This window comes from Toxotes jaculatrix, chromosome 6 (genome assembly GCF_017976425.1).
Source record: "Toxotes jaculatrix isolate fToxJac2 chromosome 6, fToxJac2.pri, whole genome shotgun sequence".
NCBI lineage: Eukaryota > Metazoa > Chordata > Actinopteri > Toxotidae > Toxotes > Toxotes jaculatrix.
The window spans coordinates 10,796,915-10,820,419 of NC_054399.1; the positions used below are offsets into that span (position 1 = coordinate 10,796,915).

Consider the following 23,505-nt stretch of genomic DNA (forward strand, 5'->3'; position numbering starts at 1 on the left):
CATACTAAGCATCAATTAATTTGCCATATGTTGTGTTGTCAGCTGGGAAAATCATGTTGAGACGTGGGCAGGCTTTCATACTATTGTCCCCCTAATGAAGAGAGCATTGACATCGTGATGTTTTTTTTACATGTTGTCATGTCTGCTGCCTGGTGGTGGCAACAGAAATGGTTCTCCTAAAGGGGAAGTCATTTAGGATATCTTATCTAACTTTGATCTTAAATGTGAAGGTGTGTTAACATCCACATTTGGGGATGAGCAGCGATTTCAGTCCTTTTATATGAAGTGCCCCAAATTTAAGTGACCAAATCTCCTTGGATAAGTTAACATGATCCTGTTGCGTTTGCATATGTATGACCACGAGTGTGTTTTTCTTTATTTTTCTCTGTGTAGGTACGTCTGCTAGGTGTGGTGTCCAGAGCTCAGCCCACCCTGGTAGTGATGGAGCTGATGACCCACGGCGACCTGAAGAGCTACTTGCGGAGTCTCAGGCCAGACTCTGAGGTAAGTCTCCCAGAGAGATCCCATCTCTGCAAAACCCCACCCGAGTGGCATTAACCATTACAGCTAAAGGAAGCTCAGTTCTGATATGTCCACTTGTCACTGACAGACTGCATGAATGTATTTTTGTGTGTTTGTTTTGTAGAACAACCCATCAGGCCGTCCACCACCCACACTCAAGGAGATGATCCAGATGGCTGCAGAAATTGCAGACGGCATGGCCTACCTCAATGCCAAGAAGTTTGTCCACAGAGACCTGGCAGCCCGGAACTGCATGGTGGCAGAGGACTTCACTGTCAAGATTGGAGGTACTGTAGCTTGTGTTTGTTTTTTCTTGTTGTTAGTTCTGTGTTACAATGGAATTGAGTATTGAGTCGTCACAGAGTGTAATTTTCAGCTGGTTAACGTTTTACTGTGCTTACAGTTCAGGCGTATTGAGCTCTCTCTCTTTCTCATAGACTTTGGCATGACACGAGACATCTATGAGACCGACTACTACCGCAAAGGAGGGAAGGGCCTGCTTCCTGTCAGGTGGATGGCTCCAGAGTCTCTGAAGGACGGAGTCTTCACTGCCCACTCTGACTGCTGGTAAGGCTCACTTTAGCAGTTCTTGTACAGTCTTTGCAACCCTGATTTCATTCCTGGTGCATTTGATCACATTTGCCTTTGTGTGTGTGTGTGTGTGTGTGTGTGTGTGTGTGTGTGTGTGTGTGTGTGTGTTTGTGTTTGTGTTTCTGCAGGTCATTTGGCGTTGTGCTGTGGGAGATCAGTACGTTAGCAGAGCAGCCTTACCAGGGTTTATCCAATGAACAGGTTCTAAAGTTTGTCATGGATGGAGGATACCTAGACCGGCCAGAGAACTGCCCTGAGAGAATGTGAGTTAATACACACTGTCAAATAGTCATTTCTTCCTACCTACAGCTGCATGTAAGATTGCTGCTCTTGTCTTAGTCTGAGGCTGATAGAAAACTTGTCTCAAGTTTTGAATTTTTTGATATCCAATCCTCCCTCCCAGGCACAACCTAATGCAGATGTGCTGGCAGTACAACCCCAAAATGCGGCCGACGTTCCACGAGATCATCGAGATGCTGCGGGACGACCTGCACCCGTCTTTCCAGGAGGTCTCTTTCTTCTATAGCGAGGAGAACAAAGTCCCCGAGACAGAGGAGTTTGACCTGGACCTGGACAACATGGAAAGCATCCCCCTGGACCCGTCTTCATACTCGCAGAGAGAGGAGAGCTTAGGCAGGGACAGCGGGCCCTCGGTGGCCCTCAGGGGGAACTATGAGGAACATGTCCCCTACACACACATGAACGGTGGCAAGAAAAACGGACGAATCTTATCGCTGCCCAGATCCAGCCCCTCCTAACATTTCCTGTTTCCTAAACGAACTTGTTTAACCTTCCCTACTCCTTTCCCATCCTTCTTTCTCTTCCAGTCCATTTTTCTGTATCCTTCATGTTCCTCTCATCATTTTCTAATGATTTTCTTATTCTTGGAGAAGTACTTCTAAAAAGACACAGATCTCAGGACTTTTTATTTTCTTCCTCATGGCTGCCAAACACAGGCAAGCAAGGGATGCAAACATGGTGTAACACTTTTTTTAACTTCCTCCACAACACATTGGATTGTCGATTACCAGATTACCTATCTATCGTTTTTCACTATTGCCACGTTTCCAAGACTCATCGTGATGGAAACAGAGAGAGAAAAAAAAAACTGTGAACACAACAAACCTTAGACAACCAAGAAGGCTGCTTATGCTCAACGTCCTCAAGACTTGTCCCTCCTGTTGTCCCCCACCAAATCAGCATTTCCACTTTTCTGTGCTTTGTTTTTTTTTCTGTTTTTTTCTCCAAGTGAAATCTTTTCCTCAGATAGTGGCCTTTTTATTTGTGGCCTATAAACAAAGAGAAGTGTCTATCTGCGCTTACACTAATTTCCTTTTGAACAATGACTTAATCAGTTTGGAACGGTGGGATGGCTTGCAAAGACTTGATCCTAGAACAAATCATCTATTCCTAGAGAAATGTTTTCTTTTTGTTGTTTTTGTTTTTCCTCTTGGTACTGCAGAATTCCAAACTACACACAGATTCATCGGGTGTTTGGTGAATAGTTTTAATTTATTTGCTTTTATTGTTTTTTTTTCTCTTCTCTTTCTGTCTTTCTCTTCCTTTCTCTCCCAGTTTTATTTCTGTGTCCTCACTATATGGCTGAAGGATATTTAAACAGTTAAGAATTGGACAAAAGAGTTCCTCAGACTGACCAATAGCTGCTGCTTTGATATATTTTAGTGGGCATAGAAATATGCAAATATATATAATATATATCTAGTATATATAGAATATTGGTATTTATATACCAGTATTTTATATATAATATGTGACATACTGATGTTTTTGTAAATAGTTCATACTTGTAAGGTTATTCATCAGGAGCTTTGCTAGTATTTTGTTTTGCCAGGTTTTTTTTCCTTATTTTTATAGCCCCAGAAATCACACTAATCTACGATCAGTGCTCTCTGTGTCTTAGGCCTCCAGCAATCCCTCAAAATATTCTCCACATCTGTATGGGAAAGGCGAAAGCCCCGAAATATTGTCAACTCACTGCATCTTTTTTTTTTTTTTTAATAAACCTCGTTCCCACTGAGAGCTGTCAATATTCGGTGGCAACTTAACTACTACAACAACAATGACGACGACAAAAAAAAAAAAGAAACAGAATAAAACAACAATGGAATAACCAAAAAAAAAGCTTTATCGAAAAGGGGAATGAGGTCTTTCTAGGTTGAAGTGCACCTGATGTGTCCGTGTCTGCTGTCTTTCTCTGGTCAGATCACGCTGGAGTTGTAGTCTTGAGTTGAGTCTGTATGTGTTCGATCACAGGTTTATTATGTCTTTCATGTGATTGTTCTGGTTGTCAGTGTTAATTGTCAGTGAGGTTAGAGAGCATGTCGAGAGCTTGTCTCGCCTCAGTGATTGTACTTCCTTATGTTAGCGTAACACTAATGGCTTTTCAGTTGTGTCTTTGCTGCTTGGGTCAGAGCAGGGTGGGAATTAACACCAGCTCTCATCTAAATGCAGGAAAGGTGGATGACTGGCCCCAAACGTCCTCAGACTTTTAAAAAGCAGTATCCTTCCCTTCCTGTTTGACCTGAGATCTGGCACAGTTCAGGACCTCAGTGTGAGATGGAAGGCTTTATCAAATTCAAATTCAATCAAATTCAGTCCCCCTCTCATTGTTGTTCTTTTAGGTTTGCTCTGCACCACACACACAAACACACACCTCCTGCACACTCTCCCTCCTCAGTCTTCCTGAGGTTTCCCATTGGCTGCAGAGCTCGCTGCTCAGAATCAGGCTGGTGGAAATTTCCACGTTTTGTGGTCGAGAGCTGGAGAGAAATATGGAAAGTTCCAAGTGTATTCAGAGTCCACAGCAGGTAGCAGAAGGGGGGGGCAGTGTGTCTCTGTCTCTCTATCTTTCAGTGTGTCTGAGAGAGGGAGTGTGAGTGATTGTTAATCCTATTATTCTCTCTGCTATCACATGCAGTTAGGCAGTCAGGACACGGTGTGCAGCAGCTATTTCACTCAGGTCTGACATTCCAGGATTTAGTTGGAACGGCTCGTTCTCTCATGCTCTCTGTTTTCCCTGCCTGCTGGCAAAGCTGGTACCATCACCACACCCCATCAGTGCACACAAGAAAGGCCTTTTTTTCCTTCTTAATAATTGATTGCTAGAGATATTCCGTGGCAAACAGAATTTGCTAAACATTCATTCAATGAGAAATTTGCTAAAATTTTCTGTCCCTCCTGCTGGGAATCAGAAACATTCCCTTCAGCTGTACCCTTACACAAAGCAAAGTCATTACTGACCCTTCATTGTGTCTCTTCAAATCACAACTTCACCACGGCTTTTTTTTTTTTTTGTTTAGAATCCAAAGGCCACAGTAGATCCTCTGTTAACACTCTTCTCTCACGCTCTAACAACATCAGTTGATGACGTGGGAGGCGATAGTCAGCAGACAAGTTGAGATGAACTTTTTTTCTGGACGCTCAGACCAGTGTGGTTGCCAATTTGGCCGAACAGCATTCAGCACTTATAGTATAGCCAAAGTGTTGGCAGCTCTCTGTCAACAACAAGAACCCACGGAGTCAGAGAAAGCATAGCTGCCTCCATATTTTACCAGTGCCTTCTCAAACCCAGAGCCACGTCCAGGCTAGGTATATTGGCTAGTATAACACACACACACACACAGGCCTCTATGCTCTCTGTATTTTTTCTCATGAGGCAGGAGAGACATAGAAATCAAAGCTGTATCTACATTTGTGTTTGTAGGCTTACAATTTTATTCTTTGCTAGAAGAGAAGTAGAAGTCTTTGGAGCAGTTTTTTTTATTAGTATTATTATTTTTTGTTTCAGCTTGTTGCCAGCATAAGGTTTAAACACTAAAGTTCACCCAGTGCTTTAGCGGTGACACTGTGGATTGGCCAGAGTCTGTTATGATGTAGGTTAGGCCTGAGGTTATGATGTAAATTTTAGTTATTATTCTGAGGAGTTACAATCTTTGGCTTTTTTTACTTTGTAAATATCTGTGACCTAGTTTGGAAAATAAAAGCAGAATAAAAAGATATAAAAAAATAAAAAAAATCTGATGCCCTTCGGTTGCGTGACAGAAAAATGGAGGACCTTAGCTGTGTCACAGTTCCACGCTACGTACTAATACTACTCTCTGAACTTAACAGTAAACAAGCAGTTTGCTTTACATCTTTGAGTGTACTTAATTTTCCAGCATAAACACACTACATACTGAAAACCCAGTTAGAATTAGCATGTAGTATGGAAGTTGGACATGGCTCTCGTCTCCACCTTGACCTAGGTTGCTTATCTTGTGGTGGTGTTCACACGCATATGCAATTTTTAATTAAGATGGTGCCCATATCTTTGAAATACCAGATATTTATTTTATTATGATCATTGTCATTGTATAAGAAAAACACAGCTTTTTAGTCGAGCATTTTTCAGGTGTTTGAAAGTAACTTAAAAGCCTAGTTTGTTATTGTACTGGAGGAGCAGCCGGTGGTGAGCTGCTGGAGTGCTAGTGAGTTAGTAAGTGAGTAATTGTCGTCGTCTTTGTGTTGTTTGAGTCTACCTCAGTGCATATGGAGGAATCAGTCTAAAGAGCCTAAATCATCCCTGTCAATATCCCATCATTTCAAATAATATCACTTTTATACATTACTAACACTGCTGATCAATTCCTTTTCCACTGTGGTCTATTAAATCCCTCTGCCTCTTTGTTTTCACAGTTTTGTCTTCTTCTTGTGTCCCGGGGAAAGTTTTTTTAGACTCCTGCAGTATATGGATATTGTTGGGAGCGCTGCCCATCATATTTTGGCCCTTTTTGTCTGTTTCTTTGCTTTTAGATTTTTATTTTAGGTCTCATTTTAAGTCATTGTTGTAGCTTTTTAGAACACACTTTCAAGTTATTCAGGTATTATTCCTAATAATTTTACCCCTAGCACGTGTTAAATGTGATAAACAGTAAATTGGATTTATGGACAGTCTATCCTTTTGACTATTACAGTTTATAAAAGTCCCCCAGCTTCCCCTGGGCGCTAAAAGAAGCAAGGTAGCTTTATTGTGTCTATTTCCTTTTTATCTGGCAGAGAACCCTACACCTCTTCGTCTTCTTCAGTCTGTCAACTTGCCTCTTTGTGGTCAAAACAGTTCACATCCCACGTCTCCTCCAGCCGTTGTCAGTTCATTTGTCTGTTTCTCTGTTCAGATTTTGTTTTGTTTTGTATGTATATTTTTTCTACTGTGAATATCAAGAGATAACCTTTATTTTCTGTCAATGCCATGGATTGGGTCTGTTGTGGCTGATCAGGACACTGACATCTGGGCTGGTTAAAAAGTTTTGAGGAGGAGGACCCCCTCTTCCCCCTTTGCAAAGGACAAAAAAAAGCTGGACTGGGACAATCCTGTGTGCCATAAGAACTATTAACAGACATGAAATCTAGATTGTAACTTTTCGTCTCAGGGAGGCGGCCTGATGCTTTGTGGTTGGAGGATAAAGAGGATGAGGAGGAAGAAGAGCTACCTACCTACCTTTTATCTATTCTGACTGAAGTGCAAGTTCTCTCAGCATCCTTGCAAAAAAAAAAAAAAAGAGCAAAATGGAGATGTTAAGCCCAAGGACAAGTTTTCAACAATAAAAACCCAAACACCCTTTTCATAAATACAAATTTTTTTCTTCCCCTTTTGAGGATAATCAGGAATCCTCCTCTCTCTCTCTCTCTCTGACTTGATGTGGTTTGGACTGCCCTCTAGCGATTGGATGGGAGCGTTGCAGGTCAGGGGTGGCAAAGCAAACAGGGCCCCGACCCACAGTGCCTTGCTCAGACTAATGGCCCACCTGACCCCCTCCCACCCAGTCCACCCATACCCCCTCCCCTTCCCTTTGAGCAGAACCGCCACTGACTGGCTTGTCTCCACCAATCACTAAAGAGGATTTTCCACCTCCCAAACATGATACGAAAACACATGAATTATGTTTTTATGCGTTCTGTTTCTTGGGAAAAAAAATAATGCCATTTGGAATTATATGACTGATGATTTTTACCAAAAAAAAAGAAAAGAAAAAAATGTTGAACTTATGTCTCTACTCTGCTAAAGCTCTGGCTTGCTTTGTGCATGGAAAATGAATTATCTATACCAGCGGATCGCTTGATAATTTGATGCTCACTGATTTTGCTTTTCATCAGTCTGTTTTGACAGCGACGCCCCAAAGCACATGCAAAAACCCACTTTTAGGAACAAGTGATTGCATTACAATTGGGGGGGTTTCCATTTGAAATGCATTCGGTTGTTCCATAATTTTTAAAAGATGAACTGATTAATAAGCTCTTAACTGTAAATAGCGGCAGATCACCTTGGCTCCTGAAAAACGAAAGCACTTGATTTTAGGGAAGGTTAGGTTTGTTTTGTTGATCTCTGATGACCTAAAATGTGGTTGGACAGAGCATACTAGTGACACAGCGCAGGGTGAGAACAAAGCATTGTATGTATTATTGTTTTGTTTTAAAGAAAAGAAAAGAGTATTACATTTTAGAGACGTTGATTTCTATTTTTTTTAGCCAAAGTAGGGAGGGCAAATACAATTACTTTTTCTGACTGTAAACTTTTACTACTCTTGTACATTATGAATTTAACATTGTTATCAATGTGTATATAACTTTTTTCTAAATTTAAAAAGATAGAATTTCTTTTGTTTGTTTTCTTTTTGTTTTTTTTTTGTTCATGACACAACCCACTACACAGAAAAAAAGCAAGTCTGTCGATGTATTTTAACAGGAGCAGCACAACTCCAGTCTGAGGGCTTAACCCTTTGTAAAAAGACATAAACAATATGTGGCCTGAAATGTTTCGAAGTGAACCCTGCTCTTAATCCGATGCATGTTCTGAATGTTGGCCGACAAGAGGTCATGCATTTGAACCACCCCCACATAGCCACAGCAACGTGTCACCCATAAAGCCTTTCTTGTGTCACAAAAACATCACCTATCACAGATGTTGTATGGAATTGTTTCTGACAAGAGACGTGTTTAGTTTGCAAATGTGTTTGTGTGTATGTGTGTTTTTTTTTTATGTGAGAAACTGGAAAGACCACTGCACATCCTTTTGAAGAAGGGGAAACATGAGTGATAAAATCCTGAATAAGCTAAAAAGAAAACTTTACATCTTTAAGTTTAGACTGTAAAGCTGGAGGTGTTAAAGGAATAATTTGACATTTTGGGACATGTACGCTAATTTGCTTTCTAATTGAGAGGTAGATGAGAAGTTCCATATCACTCTCATACTGCTGTGCTAAGCTACTGCCAGCTGCTGGTTAGCTTAACTTAGCTTAGCAAAAAGACTAGAAATGAGGAAACCAGTAAACCAGTGGTAACAAAATCCACCTACCAGCAACTCTTAATTTCACTAATGAACACATATTAAAGCCTGTTTAGTTAATCTGTAAAAAACAGTAGTGTAAAAACATCTATTTGCTATTTTACGGGACATTATGTACCAATTGTATGTGCAAATTAAACATAACATGTTAATTAAGTATTTTAGGTTCTTTTTTAGGTAATTTTGTTACCTATGTATAGAGCCAGGCTAGCTGTTTCCCCCTGTTTCCACTCTTTATGCTAAGCTAAGCTAACCATCTGCTGGCTGTGTATTAAATTTAATGGACAAACATGAGACTGGTATTGCTCTTTGCGTCCCTCCCAGACAGTTAAGAAGCTTCTTTCCCAAAATGTCAAACTGTTTCCCCAAGGAAGCTGAGCGTGAAGGAGAAACACCTTCAGCTGCAAACGAATTAAGTACTGTCTGTCAGTCGTGTGATGATGAACTGTTCATGTTTGTGTTATTGATTAGGGAGAGAGACGCCACTGTTTGCAGACAGACGGTGGGGGCGTTGCAGGTAATGGTGACCCTGTTTGTTAGAGGACAAATCTAAGGAAAAGCAGCCTCTTCTTGACTTTGAAGTCATCTGTCGGTCCAGTGGTCTGCTCCAGTTTACACACCAATACCTTATATTTGTCTCTATCCTGTTCCCTGTGCTGTATGTCGTTTAGTGGAGTTGTGTCTGTGTTGTCCTCAGTTGAAGTCTTTACCACAGCTTTCTTTGTCTTGCTGCTCCTTGTCCTCCTCTTCCTCCTCTGTGTGTCCTTTCAAGTCTCTTTCTCTCCTCGGTGCACATAGGTGGTCCCCAGAATGCTGTGTGTAGTCTTGCAGGATACCTTTTTATTAATGTCATTTTGTTGCTGATGAATATGCTGATGTATTAATTTTGGGATATGTTGTTGTGTGTACATTATGTTGAGACATCGGTGCGTATGCAGACAGCAGGTGTATATGTGTGTATGTACAGTCCAAACCCCCCTGAACCCGCAACCCACAGAGATCGCTTCATCCCTCACACTGGATCCAAATGTGCCATTATCTTTATGTATCACATATATCAACATATTGAACACAACACATACACATAGACACATACACACAAGACAGAAATACATGCATATTGTACAGGATCAAAAATGTGCCATGACTAAATGAACGCTTGACAATTTATTTTTTCTATGTTTTCAAAGGAGAGTCAAGTAGTGACATGTACAGAAAATGTTGCAATGAAATGGAAAATAAAAATCTTGCTGTGTGTAAATTATTCAACAATTAACTGTTTATATTAAAATTATGAATAAAATTATTGGAGAATATGTGTCTTCTCACACTTCTTAACTATGGACTGAGGCTAGTAAGCAGAAATTATATGACACAGAATTGCAAGTCACCTTTGAAACAGTAACTGACCTATATCAACATATAACTCTATTATAATTGTTGTCACTTCACTGATGAAGACTGAGATACACTCAGAGAGCTTAGGAAAAAATAACTACAGCACTTCAGCATCATAGTTCAGCCGCAGACCTCTAACTGCTGGCTCCTGAAACGATCAGATGACACAACTTGTTGAGAGAGGTCAGTGTTTCTCCTTCATTTACCTTTCAGTTCCTGGCCTGCATGTTCACAGTCGGTGCAAAATTCAGAACCTGCACCTTGTTGTGGTCAACCTGCTTCACTTACAACTGAGAATGATGCAACTGCAAAGAAAAGGATGAAATGCACAAATAAATTCTCATCTGGTTAATTTCATCAGAATGCAATTTACATGTATTTTTTAATAAACTTTTTTTCATGCAGAATCGCTGCAAAACCAAGGACAACAACACACTGCCTGCTCAAGATCACTCTACTGTATTTCGTGAAACAATACTGCACCTTGTGAGTTTTCCTTTTTCAGTCTCACTGTCTGTGAATTATGTTTCGGGGGAAACACCAGGCCTGCAATAGCTTATTCATGTGAGCCTCGGTGTTCATTCACACACTGAGATTTCAGAGTGGAAGGTGACAAGTCATGTACGGTGTGCACTGATGTGCAATGCTATAAAAGTTGTGCTATGACTGAAACCACAATAAACAGAGCTTGTTCCTCCTAACCCATTTTCTCGAGTCTGTGCAGAGAGTATGAAGCTGCAAAACATGGATGCAAATGCAGGTCCAACTAATGAGAGTCATGAGATAATACTACATCTCACTAACTAGTATCCAGTTGTGAATGCACTGCCTTCAGTTAGTTAAGAGTCTGTGAGGTCAGAGCAAAAGTTCATGCCAATAAACATGGTCACTTATTTTCAACAGAAGACTACATTTATGCTACACCTCTGCCATCGAGCATGTGAGCTGCCACAGCATGTTTTGGAGCAGCAGTGATGTGTGAAACTGCATGTGTGGGCCAATCAGCTGCACTTGGGCCTCAGCTGCAGAGAGCGAGAAAAAGAGGAAGTGGGGTCGAGAACCTGTGACTGACTTTTGGCTCTCTGCACTCAGTGTGAGGACAAACCTGACGTTCTCACACAACGCCGTGAGCCCGGGAGGATTTTTAACCTCTTTTCTCCTCTCTGTGGGTTCATCTTGGTGGTCAGATAGATTTAATGCTGTCTCCTGTTACCTATCATCAAATGTAAGTAGAGTTTCAGTTGTTTTTCTGAGTTTTTGTCATGAACTTTGACAAGTTTTGAGCCATTCTCTCCACGCTGGGGGCCCATTTGATTCCCTGCAGTTTGTTTATGCATTGTCTGAAATGTGAGGTACTTTTCTGCAGTAGAGTTCTGTTACTCGCCATTTCTGAGCCTGTGGTCTGCTTCCCCTATCTGTGGGAAAGTCATGAGGCTTTTCCACTTTATGTGCAGTGAGCTGAACTTGACAGTCATCTGTGATTACACTTGCGCAAATTTAAAAGCACAATGGTTGCAACAGTTGTCAGTCTGTGTCTATCAGCAGTAAAAGATACATTCTCTCCTGTGTTCTCTCCTGTGTAGCTATCACTCTTCTGCACGAGTATTGTCCTTTTTTCAAAGACTTCACTTTGTTTTTCAAAGCGATAACAGGAGATCAGCATGTATAAATTGCCCTCCTCCACTTTTGTTGCATATACTTCCTTCTCTTTTTCTGTTTCTGGACTGTTTCCCTAAAACAGCGTCATCTTTTCATCTTTTTGGAGGCATCTAATTCCTGAGTGTCTTTGATAATTAAAATACACATTACTTCCCTTTCTTATCCTGTGTCACAGCCAAAAACCCATTGCTGGTCTCTTGTCATTCCAGTCAGTTTACAAAATGTCTACAGTGAAGATTATTCCTGCCATAACATTTTTCCCCCCATAAACTTGGAAAAAGTAAAGTTACTCTTTTCCTTTTTCCCTTTCCTGCTCTTTCTCTCTCTCCTCACTGGAGTCTTTGGGGAGGTAATCCCCAACCAGCAGCTCCCTGATCCTACCCTTGGACTCTCTCGCTTTCTCTCTCCTTCTCTCTTTCTCGACTGCCCTCCCTCCACCCCCACCCACCCCCAACCCTCCTCTCACTGGGTGCCAGAGCTCCAGTGTGAGCGAGCTCCATTTCCTGCTGACCTCCCCACTGTGCTGTGCTCCTATGGCGGGCTCTCCTCTTAACAACTCCTGGCCCTCCTTCTCCAAACTCTGGATGAAGAGATGGTCCTTCAAGCGAGGTAGGAGGAAAGTGTGGTTTTAGATTTAGGTTATAGTTCAGGGTTTGTTTTTTAGTTTGTTTTTTTGGTTTGTTGGACAGCTCAGAGTGAACACGGAGAGGAAAAAACTGGATAGAGAGAAGAGGCGAGTGTCATCCAACAGAGGTTGTGGACTGGATGTGACCTTGGGATGTTGCGAGTGTGTGATCTGCGCCTCTTTGCTCTTTTCCTTAATTTATCTTCTTCATAACTCCCATGAACTTTTTCTGATAAAATTGTTGTTTGCCATTTTAATCTGGTTGGGGTTTGAGGTGAGTGACGGTTGCAGGGTTTCAGATGACAGTTTGTGAGTCATTTCTAACCCTTGTGCATTGCATAAGCTGTGAGAATGCGCAAACGTCACAATTTGGAACTTGAAACCTGATTATTTATTGGAAAATATCATTTTGTGTTTATAGTGCTGCTACTGTAACCTTTAGCAGCCTAAATGAAGAGTTTTTTTTTTAAATGGGTTTGTATAGCATTGAAATTTTACTGTTTTCTAAGTAAATCCATTAAGAAAACTCTCAATTCACTGAGAAAAAGACACAGTAGGTGTAACAACTCGTATTTTTCTGGTCATTTTTATCTCATAGCCCTCTCTGTAACACACAGAACTTGAGTTATTTCATGCTTTCTGTTCCCATGCTGTTATCTTCAGAAGAATATGGCATTTTAGACATAAAGAAGCCATGTAGGATGCTTCCATTTTGCTTCAGTCGTAGTATCTGTGCAGCTCGGCGCTTTGAAACAGTAGTCAGACAAATTTCTGATGAAAGAGGATCTGCGAGATGACAGTTGTTTTGATCTGTGCCTCAGCCTCAGATCTAACAGCCTCTGTGTACTGTTTTCACCCACACATAACATCTATCACACACACACACACACACACACACACACACACACACACACACACACACACACACACACACACACACCACACACACACACACACACACACACACACACACACATACACCCATCCAGGTACTGGTCATCGTGACCTTAATCCAAACACTTTGTCACAGAGGAAAGTAGTCAATAATATATTTGGAGTATACGTGTGATTTTTATCTTATAATCTGTGGTTACTGTATATGGGTAGCATTTTAGCTCAGTGTGTCTGTGTGTGTTTTTGTGTGAAATTAGAATGACCTCAATTATACTGGGAAAGGTGTTTGTTGTACTAGTGTCAGCTGTAGACAAGTGTATCTCCTCTAAACCTGTGTGCATTGTAATAACTCATAATGTACATTGTAAATAATCAACTGACCATGTCATATGATGCCCAGGTTCCTCTTGTGATTGTCACGTAGCTTTGCAAACATACTTATGTACAGTAGGCACCGTGGCAAACACATGCCCTCATTTCCTTCTTGCCACATTTGCTCATTTTGTCCTCCCTTTCACAGAACATATCAAAACACTAACCATAGTTAAATACTATCACATACATTTGTCAATTATTTTCTGCATAGTTAAAAATACACTTCTCATTTAATGTTTTATGTAAAAGCACTTACCGTCTAGAGCTATTTATGTAGATTTTAAGTTGTGTGCACTTTGTTGGAATTGCTGATCTCCTTCAGTTTTAACAGAATAAAAAAAAAAAGGTCAATCATTTAGAGGCTTAACATGGTTTTACTTTTTTCCAGTCAAATAAAACAGCCTAAGTTACTTAAATTCATTATAATATCTGATTTATTGTGTGCTGCCACATTCAGCGCAGTGGGCAAACATTACAGTAGTGGAATTACAATGCAGAGTTACAATTTTCAGTATAATACTGAGTAAATATTGAACAATTAATTTTAAGAGTTTTAGGCAAGGTGCTAAAGTCATTTGGTGATTTAGTAGTTGACAATAGTCATTAGTTTTAGCAGCAGACCACCCTTTGTTATCTGGAGTCAAACTGTGCGGAAAACAGCTGACTACAACAGTGCCAAAACAGTTATGGAGACACACACACACACACACACCTGAGCAGGGACTCACACACGCACACACTGATGTTTCATCCTTGTGTGATGTATTAGCAGATATGAGCGGCTAACCATAAAAGGCTACAGCGGCTCTACAAGACAGCATCAAGCAGCCGCTGCAGTGTCTGTACCGAGTGTCTGAGTTTACACTTAACACAAGAGGGATTTGGACGCAAACAAATTCCCCCTCCAGCGGGGACACTGCCATCCCCACAGCCTCAGCCAATGATTTAGTAATATAGAAAATAGATATACAGTGTGTCTGTCTGTGTGTTTATTTGAGAGCATCTCTGGCTGTCGCGCTGAAATGGGGAGTGGATGCTGTTGGTTTATAGCAGGACATGGTGCAGGGCTCAGAGTGTGGCCTGTCTGCATTTTATCTCGCTGCACAACACTACCTGAGGTCTCTTACTGAAAAGTCATTGTTTGCCTTTAATGTCGCAGATAAACTGACCGAGAGGCACATAAAGACCTTTAGTTTGAGTCAGAAAACAGACTCTGAGAGCCTGGATCAAGCTTAACTGATTCCACTTTTATTTTTTAAATTTCAGACCTGCTTGTTGTGATGACTTTAGGTAGTTAGTTAGTTGTGTTGTTGTCACAAGTTCAGAGTTTGTATAAGGAACTTTTACAAATAATTTATTCTATGTCATGTGTCACAGATAAAAGCCTTGAATCCAGATAAGTTTCATATCTTGACAAAATACTGTAGACACTAAGCCCCCATGATGCCTTCTAGATGTCAGTGATGACCATCTGAGCTTTTCATATAATTCATGGTGATCAGTGTCCAATGGTTTAAAGGTAGTGGCAGCGACATGAGCGTACAGCACATGTCCATAATCCAATGACTATGTTTAATGTGAAAGGGTTCAGTATGTATAACATCATAGCATTTTCCATCTGTGTTTCACAGCCTGCAGATTTAATGTTCAGTCTCGCCCTCTCAGCAGTCTTGGTTCCAGTCACAGTAGGCAGCTGTTTTCGACATAAAACCTGTGATAAACCTACTGTAGGCTATCATTACCTGCCCAGCACCAAGCTACAAACATACAAAGTTATCAACTACTGTAGCTTGTGAACATTCACTCCTTTAAGAGTTGGTGGAGACCAAACTGGATGTAAAAGAAGTTTGAACATTGGACTTAAATTTGTCAGGTGGACAGAAAAACAACTCCAAATCAATGCTAATGTTGCTCGATTTCTGTTGAAGGTGAAAGCAGGCAGTCACCATAACATTTATATATACAGTGTATGCAGTATTGTCCAAAAGTCTGAGACCACTTCCCCACTTTATACAGCTTATTTATATGCATTTCCATATGTACAGTACATATATCAATGTTGTGTTTACAAAATAAATTAGTGGAGAAACTTAATTAGACTCAAACTGGAAAGTTTCAATGATTCTCTTCTATTCTGTTTGTGTCCCACATCCTAGCATGTTTATGTTTCAGTTTTATAGTCCTGAGTGGTCCACCATGCAGTGCCTCTTCACTTCCAGCCCCCATTCACCCTTCCTTTTCTGGCTGACATAACAGACTATACTATGTACTATACAGCATTAGCGGCAGCTGTTTTGCATAATACGTCTTTACACTGGTAATGTAAAGAAAATTAACCTTCACTAGGGAACACAAAGGGGGCAAATGTGTTCAAGGAGAACTGAGTCAGGCCCTGTGGAGCCAGGCTCGCTTAGGCTAAGGCTCGGGTTCACAGGAGGCGTTCCTTATGAAATGAGGCTTATGTAAGCTGTCATAACTGTGGCTCTGCCCTCCTCAGATGGGCATGGTGTGGCTGAAACCCTAACAGCGAACATGACATTCTCAGACGCCTTTACAGACTTTTCAGACACCACAAGACAAAGTTTCTTTCTGTGACGCAAGAAATGTTTCAGTGATACACTTTTTAACCTCAAATGTGTGTACCATACATCTCCTTCATATAGCAGCATGTACTTACTATTGTATATTAGATTATTTACCACAAGCAAGCAGCTTCTCAGGCCACTGAAAGCTCAGTGAGGGAATAATCTCTGGCTCTCCACCACTGACATAGAGGCTAATACTGGCTCACTGAGCAGTTGCCAGTGGTGACGGTGGTTTGTGGCATCATGTGAATCGCGGAATCTGTTTATGCAATGGAAATGTAAAGGAGCTTTCCATGAGAGGCTGGAGCAGGGGCTGTTACTGGGCTTTTTCTTCCATCATACACAAAATCGCTTAAATTGAATACACAGGTGTTGTGCAGCTGTTGCAACCAGCTACATCTGCCCTTCTTTGTGCTTTTAACTCTTGATCGTACTGTTGAATTTATTGTGTCTTTACAAAACGATGACCTACAAACATCACATCCATTTTCTTTCAGCATCAGAGTGCAAGCCATGTAGTCAGCCCTGCGGGCCTCCCAGTGCCCAACTCGGTGTCCAGTCTCCTGATTCCAGTGGTAAAGGATCGTCCCCCTCACTGTCCCCTGCCTCCGTCGCTGAGGATATCTTCTTTGATAAAACCCCTGATGACCAAGTAAAGCTCAGTATTCTTCATTTGCATCATCTTTATTTTTTCCACTTCCTGTTTCCCAGATATATCCTAATGACTTTGTCGATCCCCTCACTTTTCTTCTAGCACCACTGTGAGCTTGATATTTGCAGTTTTAAGCAGAATACCTTGACAGCTCTGAGGTAGATTACCATGAAATTTGCCACAGACATTCAAGGTCCCTGGTGGATAAATTCTAATGACTTTGGTGATCCCTTGACGTCTTCCCTGGTACCACCATGAGGTTGACATTTTTGCCATGAAATTTAGTAGAGAAATTCGAGTCACCAGAGAATAAAGTGTAATAAGTTTGATCCCCTGACCTTCTATTCTGTACCATCACCAGATTAAAATTTTTTTCCAACTCTGATTTATTATCAGGTACCTGCAAAACTAATGCCAATGTTAGCATGCTAAACCTCCTAAATAAGATCGCAAACCTAGTAAACATTATACCTGCTGAACATCATCCTGTCAGCATGCTGATGTAACCGTTTAGCTCAAAACACAGCTGTGCCTACATTATCACAGAATCTTCTCTCTGTTCTACATGTCTACCCACTTATTTCTCTCTCCCTTTTCTTTCATTTTGCCTCCCTTGCTAACTGGCAGGATGCATGTTCAGTAGTCAGTGACTACGACTGCCCTTGTGCGGAGGTGGGGAGCAGCGTGGAGGACCTGCTGGGCTTCAGTTCCTCTCTGAGAGACTCTGAGTACTTCAAAGACTTGGAGGGAGGGGTTTCAGCTTCTCAGTCTACTGCATCCACAACAACCAATGTCACAGAGAGCAATGCCCTAACTGCTGGCCTACAGGTGTCTCTAAACACGAACACTCCTGTCAGCAGCCTACCTGGACAGACTTCTCTGAGTACACTCTACTCTCAGGTCAATGCACCATCACCACCTGCGGAGGAACCTCATCACAGCTTTGTGGTAACTCAGCTTAGTTCTAAGTTATTGCCAGGCTGTATTATTGACAGCAGTGACTCCTCAGACCCAGCAGTGGGTCTTAGTTTGACAATAAATCTGAATGGACTGTTGGGATCATTAGAAACTGCAAAAGGAACTACAGGATCAGAGGGAGTAAAGGAACAAACCACAATGGATTTTGAAGGAGAGCCAGATGAGGACAGCTTTCCTATTCTGGTCAGATCCATGTCAACGTCTCGAAGGCACAGCTGGGGTGTCCCTGTGTCCCCCATTAACCTGGGGAGGAGGTAAGATGGAGGATGGATGGACGGATGCAGGGATAGAGAGATGAATAGTTGCTAAAGATGAATGGAAAAAAATCAAAGGAAGGTCATTACTGCACTTTCCTCATAAGCCATGTCTGAAGTCCTTCCTATGAGGAAGAGGAATTTAATGTTTTGCTTTTAGTGTCACCCAGCATCATGGCTGGGTGACAGCCATGATGGCTTTTAACGTCTCTGCCCTCATTGTGCTATTTAATGGTTTCTGGTGGTTTAATTGGTTGCTCTTTCACATCTTAAATAATGCTGTTCAAGACAACTTTGTGTGTTGACATGAACAGTTCACCAAATCTTTATTAGGAAACAAAACTGAAATGGAACACAAAAATAAACACAGGACATAGTATGTCTCGCTCAAATGTTTCGTTTGGTTAACAGATACATTTCAGAGCTGGTTAACCCCTCCTTGTGTGTTTGTTGCTATGCTGTGCTGTCAGACTGAGTCTGGATACCATGGCCATGGACAGCGATGGAGAAAGAGAGGATGATGAGGACGGACAGGAGCAGATCTACAGCTTCACAGCCTGTCCTGGGGAGGAGACAGATGGTCCCAGGCTGAAGGTCACCTGTCCCAGAGCCAGAGTCACAAGCATGGTAATAAGGAATAGCGACACACTATACTTTAAAGATGACTGGAGTTTTGTTATTGTCTACAAATTTAATCTCATGACCAAAACCAACAGCTTTTTTGCCAGTTTCTCAGTCCAACTTCCTTACCATGTCTGTGTCCCTCAGATTCACACCCATCAGCTCCCACTGAAGACGCAGATCTTTAAATTTATATTTTCATTTTTTTTAAAAAATGCATAAGAATTCCCCAAAACAGATGGGTACTAGAGTTTTAGCAAATGTTACTCAAACTGGAGTAAATTGTGTGTTTGCTGGGGATTATTTTTAGCTGCAGATTAATACACATTTCGTGCTCTAGGGTAGTATTTATGACACCGGGACGATGTGTGAGGGCTTTGTTGTTCTTGGTATTTTCATTGGGTTTTTCCTGACAACACGAAAACTGTCGAACATCACCAGACTGCTCTTTCAAGGGACTAATCTTGTAAGGGAAAAAACTAAGAGGAGGTAAAACAGATCAAATGTGCACGTGATCTACATGTGTGTTTATTCTTCAATGTTTTCAGGCCAGCGGTGCTCCCAGCAGACATCTGTATTCCCGCTCAGACATCCTCGCCACGGACGAATGTTCCCGTGCTGCACACATTTCCCGTGTTGTGCAGACATCCAAACAGGCTGCACGGGCAGCAGGAGGTGGGGCTGAGTGTCCATGTAGAGAACATGTTAGTTTATGTGTTTTACACTCAGCAGGCAGCTGTTTTCATCATATCTGACCTTTTCTTCTTTCACTCGTACAGCAGAGGAGTTTGACCCTGAAGAAAACCTACATTCTACTGAAGGACAGAGCCACATGTAAGTCCAAACCATCATCATCAGTTACATCTGCCACCTGAGTTTTTCCTGAGATTTCAGAGCCCTTTTTTCTCATCTTAGGGTTTTTTTTTTTAGTTTCATCTGTTTATAGAGTCATATTCATGATACTGAAAGTATCATGAAGTATTAATTTTAAGTAAAACAAAGGTACAAATTAGAGAAAAAAAGACTTTTGTTTTTGTTATGAGTGTGTGTATATGCACAAAGAACACGATGAAGTGGGAAGACAAAGATAAATGTATGATTCAGAATTCGTAGAAGGATTCAGATCAGTTCATTGTATCACTATAGCCATGACAAAGATTAAGCTTTTGTAATTTGAATCATATAACTTTCCTACTGATGAAGATAGTTAAGATATTTAATGCCATCTACAGGCCTTTTAAACCCATTTGACCGTTTGGATTGGAATATCTATTTCCTTTCTGGAGGATGCCTCAGTCTGACTGGCAGTTGAGGTTTAATGATGCTTCTGGTTTGGTTTGATTCACTTCAACTGTACCTGCAGCTTTTGAATTGTGCGGTACAGTAGTGCACATACTGTTCTGCAGTTGTAAATTGTTATAGTCTGGTACAGCTATCTAACTCCCACGTAACGGAGGGGTTTTCCCCATTTCCTCCTGACATTTCTGCTTCATGTCATATGCCTGCAACCTCCCCCTCCCACAGTCCTCTCTCCCAGCTCCTTAGATGGCCCCTGTGTGTGTGTGTGTGTGTGTGTGTGTGTGTGTGTACGGTTAATGTGCGCTAATGTGACTGTGAGTGTGTGTGTCTGCTGATTGTGTGGACACAGCAGACGAGGGAGGATTTTTCTCTAAATCACAGTTTGACACCCAGCTCCCAGCAGTCGCGCCCTCTCCTCTCCTCTCCCCTCCTGTCCTCTCCTCTGTCCTCAGCCCCCACTCAGCCTCAGTGTCTTGTTTGTCTTAGGCTGATGGTACAGAAAGTTCTGCAGGAGCTAAAGCTGTACCATGGGTAAGTAAACAGGAGAGGGAGGTCTGCTTGCTCCTACTGCTGTTCAAACGTCATCTGAATCTTCAAAGCAGCAGCAGGGCAGGCCAATTAATGACCAGGGGGAGCACAGCACTGTCTCTGTGTTTGTTTGTGTACATATTGTTTTGTTTGTGCATGCATGTCTTATGGCATGTGCGTATGCATGTGCCTGTTTGTGCACTGACACAGTGTGCCATTGAACACGGAAAATGTCTGTGGAAGACCAGACTTTTTTTTTTTTTTTAATTTCACAAAACCATAAGTTGATGTTGAACTCACCTGACTGAGGGAAGCCCATCTTTTCAAATTTTACTGTTGGCTAAACTATCTTATCCTGTCAGATTGTCTTTTGTTTTCACAACACTATTCACTTGTGCTGTGAAAACAGCATCTTATTGCAATGTTTCAGCGTGGAAAGTTTAAAATTTTAGTGTATATGGTTCATCATTGGGCCACTTTGCCATTGAAAGTTGAACATTAAAATCATGTCATTGTCTGCCACAGAGCGAAGCAGAGGCACCACACATCAGACAAAGATTCAGGAAATGTCACTTGGTATGAGTTCCTCTCTAATGAGTGAGTATTGTTCTGTCTTTTTTTTTTGTATCACTGAAGCTGCAGAAATGTTCACAGGTCACAGTGGACAATTTTGGCCAAAAAAAAGCTCACAGAATTATGAGATCTTTAATTGCTTTCTATGTGTCTTGTCCATTTGCAGGGGTGTTTCATTAGCTATCTGTTACAGGTTCTGGTCAAAACTGTTTTGTGTCATATGTGTTGTTTTCCAGATTGACAGTCAACAAAGACCATAAAAGCTATGATATATGTCATACACCTTATGCAAGACAAACAAAAAACAAAACAAAACTATAAAATACGGTTTCAAGGTGATTCAACAAACTATTTTCATCAACTAGTGGTGATTTTTAAATGTGTGGATGAGATGAGATAAATACTGGCAGACAAAAAAACAAAAAACAAAAACATAAAGCTGTTTTCATATGTTGACATTTCCTGTATTTTTTGGTGCAATGAATTCACTGCCACTTCTGCCAGGAATGAAGAAGAGGACGATCGTACAGAGAAGGTGGAGAAAGGCACCAAGGTGAAGAGGACTCTCAGCTCTTTGAGGAACAGGATGACTGGTTCCTTCAATAAAGATAAGGTAAACCCAGAACACAGACAAATGGTGCATGTTGTCACTTTGAACTCATAGTGCAACATACCATGCCTCCTGAACTGCAGCAACATACTGTATATGACCTAATAAGGATTACAATTTTCTCCAAGAGCTAAGACTCCTAGGGACAAAATGTTCCTAGGAACGCAGAAAAGTGAATGCAGTGGCTGCCCTTTGCTGTATTTCCTGATATTACAAAAACCAAATCCTGAGGTGTGAAGAGTTTACTTCATGTTGCATGTTGCTGCACGCACAATGCACTAATCTACTTACACAAACCCTGTTACATATCCTGCCTCCGATGTGGTTGTGTGATGTCACACCCAGCCATGCAGTATGTGCCACAGTGAAAGAGGACACACAAATTTGCATATACAAACCTCCTTCTGTGTTTGCTTTTGTTGTTCCTCTGCAGGGTAAGAATCGAGAAAAAGAGCAGCAGAAAGAGAAGGGGAAGGAGAAGGAGAGGGAAGCCAAAGAGAAAGTGCGCAGGAACAGCACCACCAGCAGCAGCAGCAATGGGCATTATTTGAGGCCAGGCGCTTTTTCCAGCTGTGCCACCTGCTCACTGTGCGGCAAGACCCTGCAGAAAAAGCATGGCCTGCAGTGCATGAGTGAGTAACACCACAGTTGCAGGTGTACACGCACCCACGCTTGTTCTCAGGATGACACGTGCATAGGTGTCGCGCTCACATACAAACTCGCATCTATTTATACCCATGCTGCTGCATGCATGCTCACTCACCCAGTTAGTGGTCCACTCAAGCACACAGGCAAACAAACACATCCACACACATGAGGCCATAAAGAGTAATGAATCCCATAAACATTTCTGAATTTCTGAAGTTTTCACTTTGTCTTCACAACTGTGTCTTAACCCAGAAAGTGATAATTACATCAAGTGGCTTTTCTTTGGCTTTTCTTTTGCACCTTTCTGCTGAAAAGATGATGGTGTTCCCTTTCAGTTCCTCTTCAAAAAGCATCTAAAACTGTGAAGAATTTCATAAAAAAAAAAAGAAAAACAGTGAAATCCACAGCTCCCTCTGTGCTTGTTTTCAAGCTGTGTCATTGCTGCTTGTGTCTTGTGTTGCACAACTCAGCTCACTTGTTTAGATGTGTTATATGATGTATTATCACCATTCTCTGACACATGTTTATGTGGAACTATAGCATGCTGTAACTTTGTTCCTCCAACTTGTAATATTGTTCATATTTCCTGTATCTTCTGTGCGTTGTATGAACAATAAGACAGTAGGTCCTGTTTTGTCTGGAGGCAACCACAGCTTTATGTCCATGCATAGAGTAGGCCTGTTGAGGACATTTCAACACCCAGCTGTTCCTCTTTCTGTCAAAGTTGTGCCATTCCTATGCAGCCTGCAGGCCAGCTGATAAGACTGTAATACCCAATGAAAGATGTAAACCTGTTCGCTTTAGGTCTGAAAAAGTATAAGTTTGAGAAAGTAGGCCGTTTACCAACAAAATAATCAAAAGTTTAAAGTGATCAAATAAGTCTGTTCAAATTTAACAGAAATTGGTAGTGCTACAACTTTTGGTAATAGATGTATGTGGTTGTGCTAAAGTACAGTTTAAGTACCCATAACTGCATGGTTCTAAAGTAAACATATAATGAAGTAAAATCACATCAACTTTAATAGCATATTTTAAATGCTGTATTAGCCAATATGTTTATTACGCATTTCCATTCTGCTTTTCTGCACAGACTGAAAGATACTAGAAATAGATACTATATAGACTATAAAGTGTGTGGCAACAAATATGTACATTTAGCCATTGTATAGGTACTTGCATACTCAATATGCCGCCTATTTTATGTATTATATTTACCATACATTTTTATCATATATGTCTGTATGTATAGGAACAATATTGCAGATGCATTAATGCGTAAACAGCATTTCAGTTGTTGAAGCAGACTCCTACAGGGTAATTCCTTTTCATCGTGACATAGCCAGACTGACGT

General features: G+C 41.2%; 2 protein-coding genes across 4 annotated transcripts in view; both read left to right on the top strand.

The window, feature by feature from the left end:
* The window catches only part of insrb (insulin receptor b), a 77,892-nt gene extending 68,123 nt beyond the window's left edge, over nucleotides 1-9,769 (top strand). For both annotated transcript variants that reach the window (XM_041041031.1, XM_041041032.1), the window contains 5 exons: nucleotides 394-504; nucleotides 647-809; nucleotides 960-1,089; nucleotides 1,242-1,376; nucleotides 1,517-9,769. In XM_041041031.1, the coding sequence (XP_040896965.1) occupies nucleotides 394-504; nucleotides 647-809; nucleotides 960-1,089; nucleotides 1,242-1,376; nucleotides 1,517-1,871 (894 nt within the window). In that variant the 3' untranslated portion in view covers nucleotides 1,872-9,769. The remainder of the gene's footprint in view (nucleotides 1-393; nucleotides 505-646; nucleotides 810-959; nucleotides 1,090-1,241; nucleotides 1,377-1,516) is intronic.
* Nucleotides 9,770-16,494: 6,725 nt separating this feature from the next.
* The window catches only part of arhgef18b (rho/rac guanine nucleotide exchange factor (GEF) 18b), a 42,923-nt gene continuing 35,912 nt past the window's right edge, over nucleotides 16,495-23,505 (top strand). For both annotated transcript variants that reach the window (XM_041040102.1, XM_041040103.1), the window contains exons 1-8: nucleotides 16,495-16,643; nucleotides 17,271-17,875; nucleotides 18,346-18,502; nucleotides 19,045-19,171; nucleotides 19,276-19,330; nucleotides 20,849-20,920; nucleotides 21,401-21,509; nucleotides 21,940-22,138. In XM_041040102.1, the coding sequence (XP_040896036.1) occupies nucleotides 17,760-17,875; nucleotides 18,346-18,502; nucleotides 19,045-19,171; nucleotides 19,276-19,330; nucleotides 20,849-20,920; nucleotides 21,401-21,509; nucleotides 21,940-22,138 (835 nt within the window). In that variant the 5' untranslated portion in view covers nucleotides 16,495-16,643; nucleotides 17,271-17,759. The remainder of the gene's footprint in view (nucleotides 16,644-17,270; nucleotides 17,876-18,345; nucleotides 18,503-19,044; nucleotides 19,172-19,275; nucleotides 19,331-20,848; nucleotides 20,921-21,400; nucleotides 21,510-21,939; nucleotides 22,139-23,505) is intronic.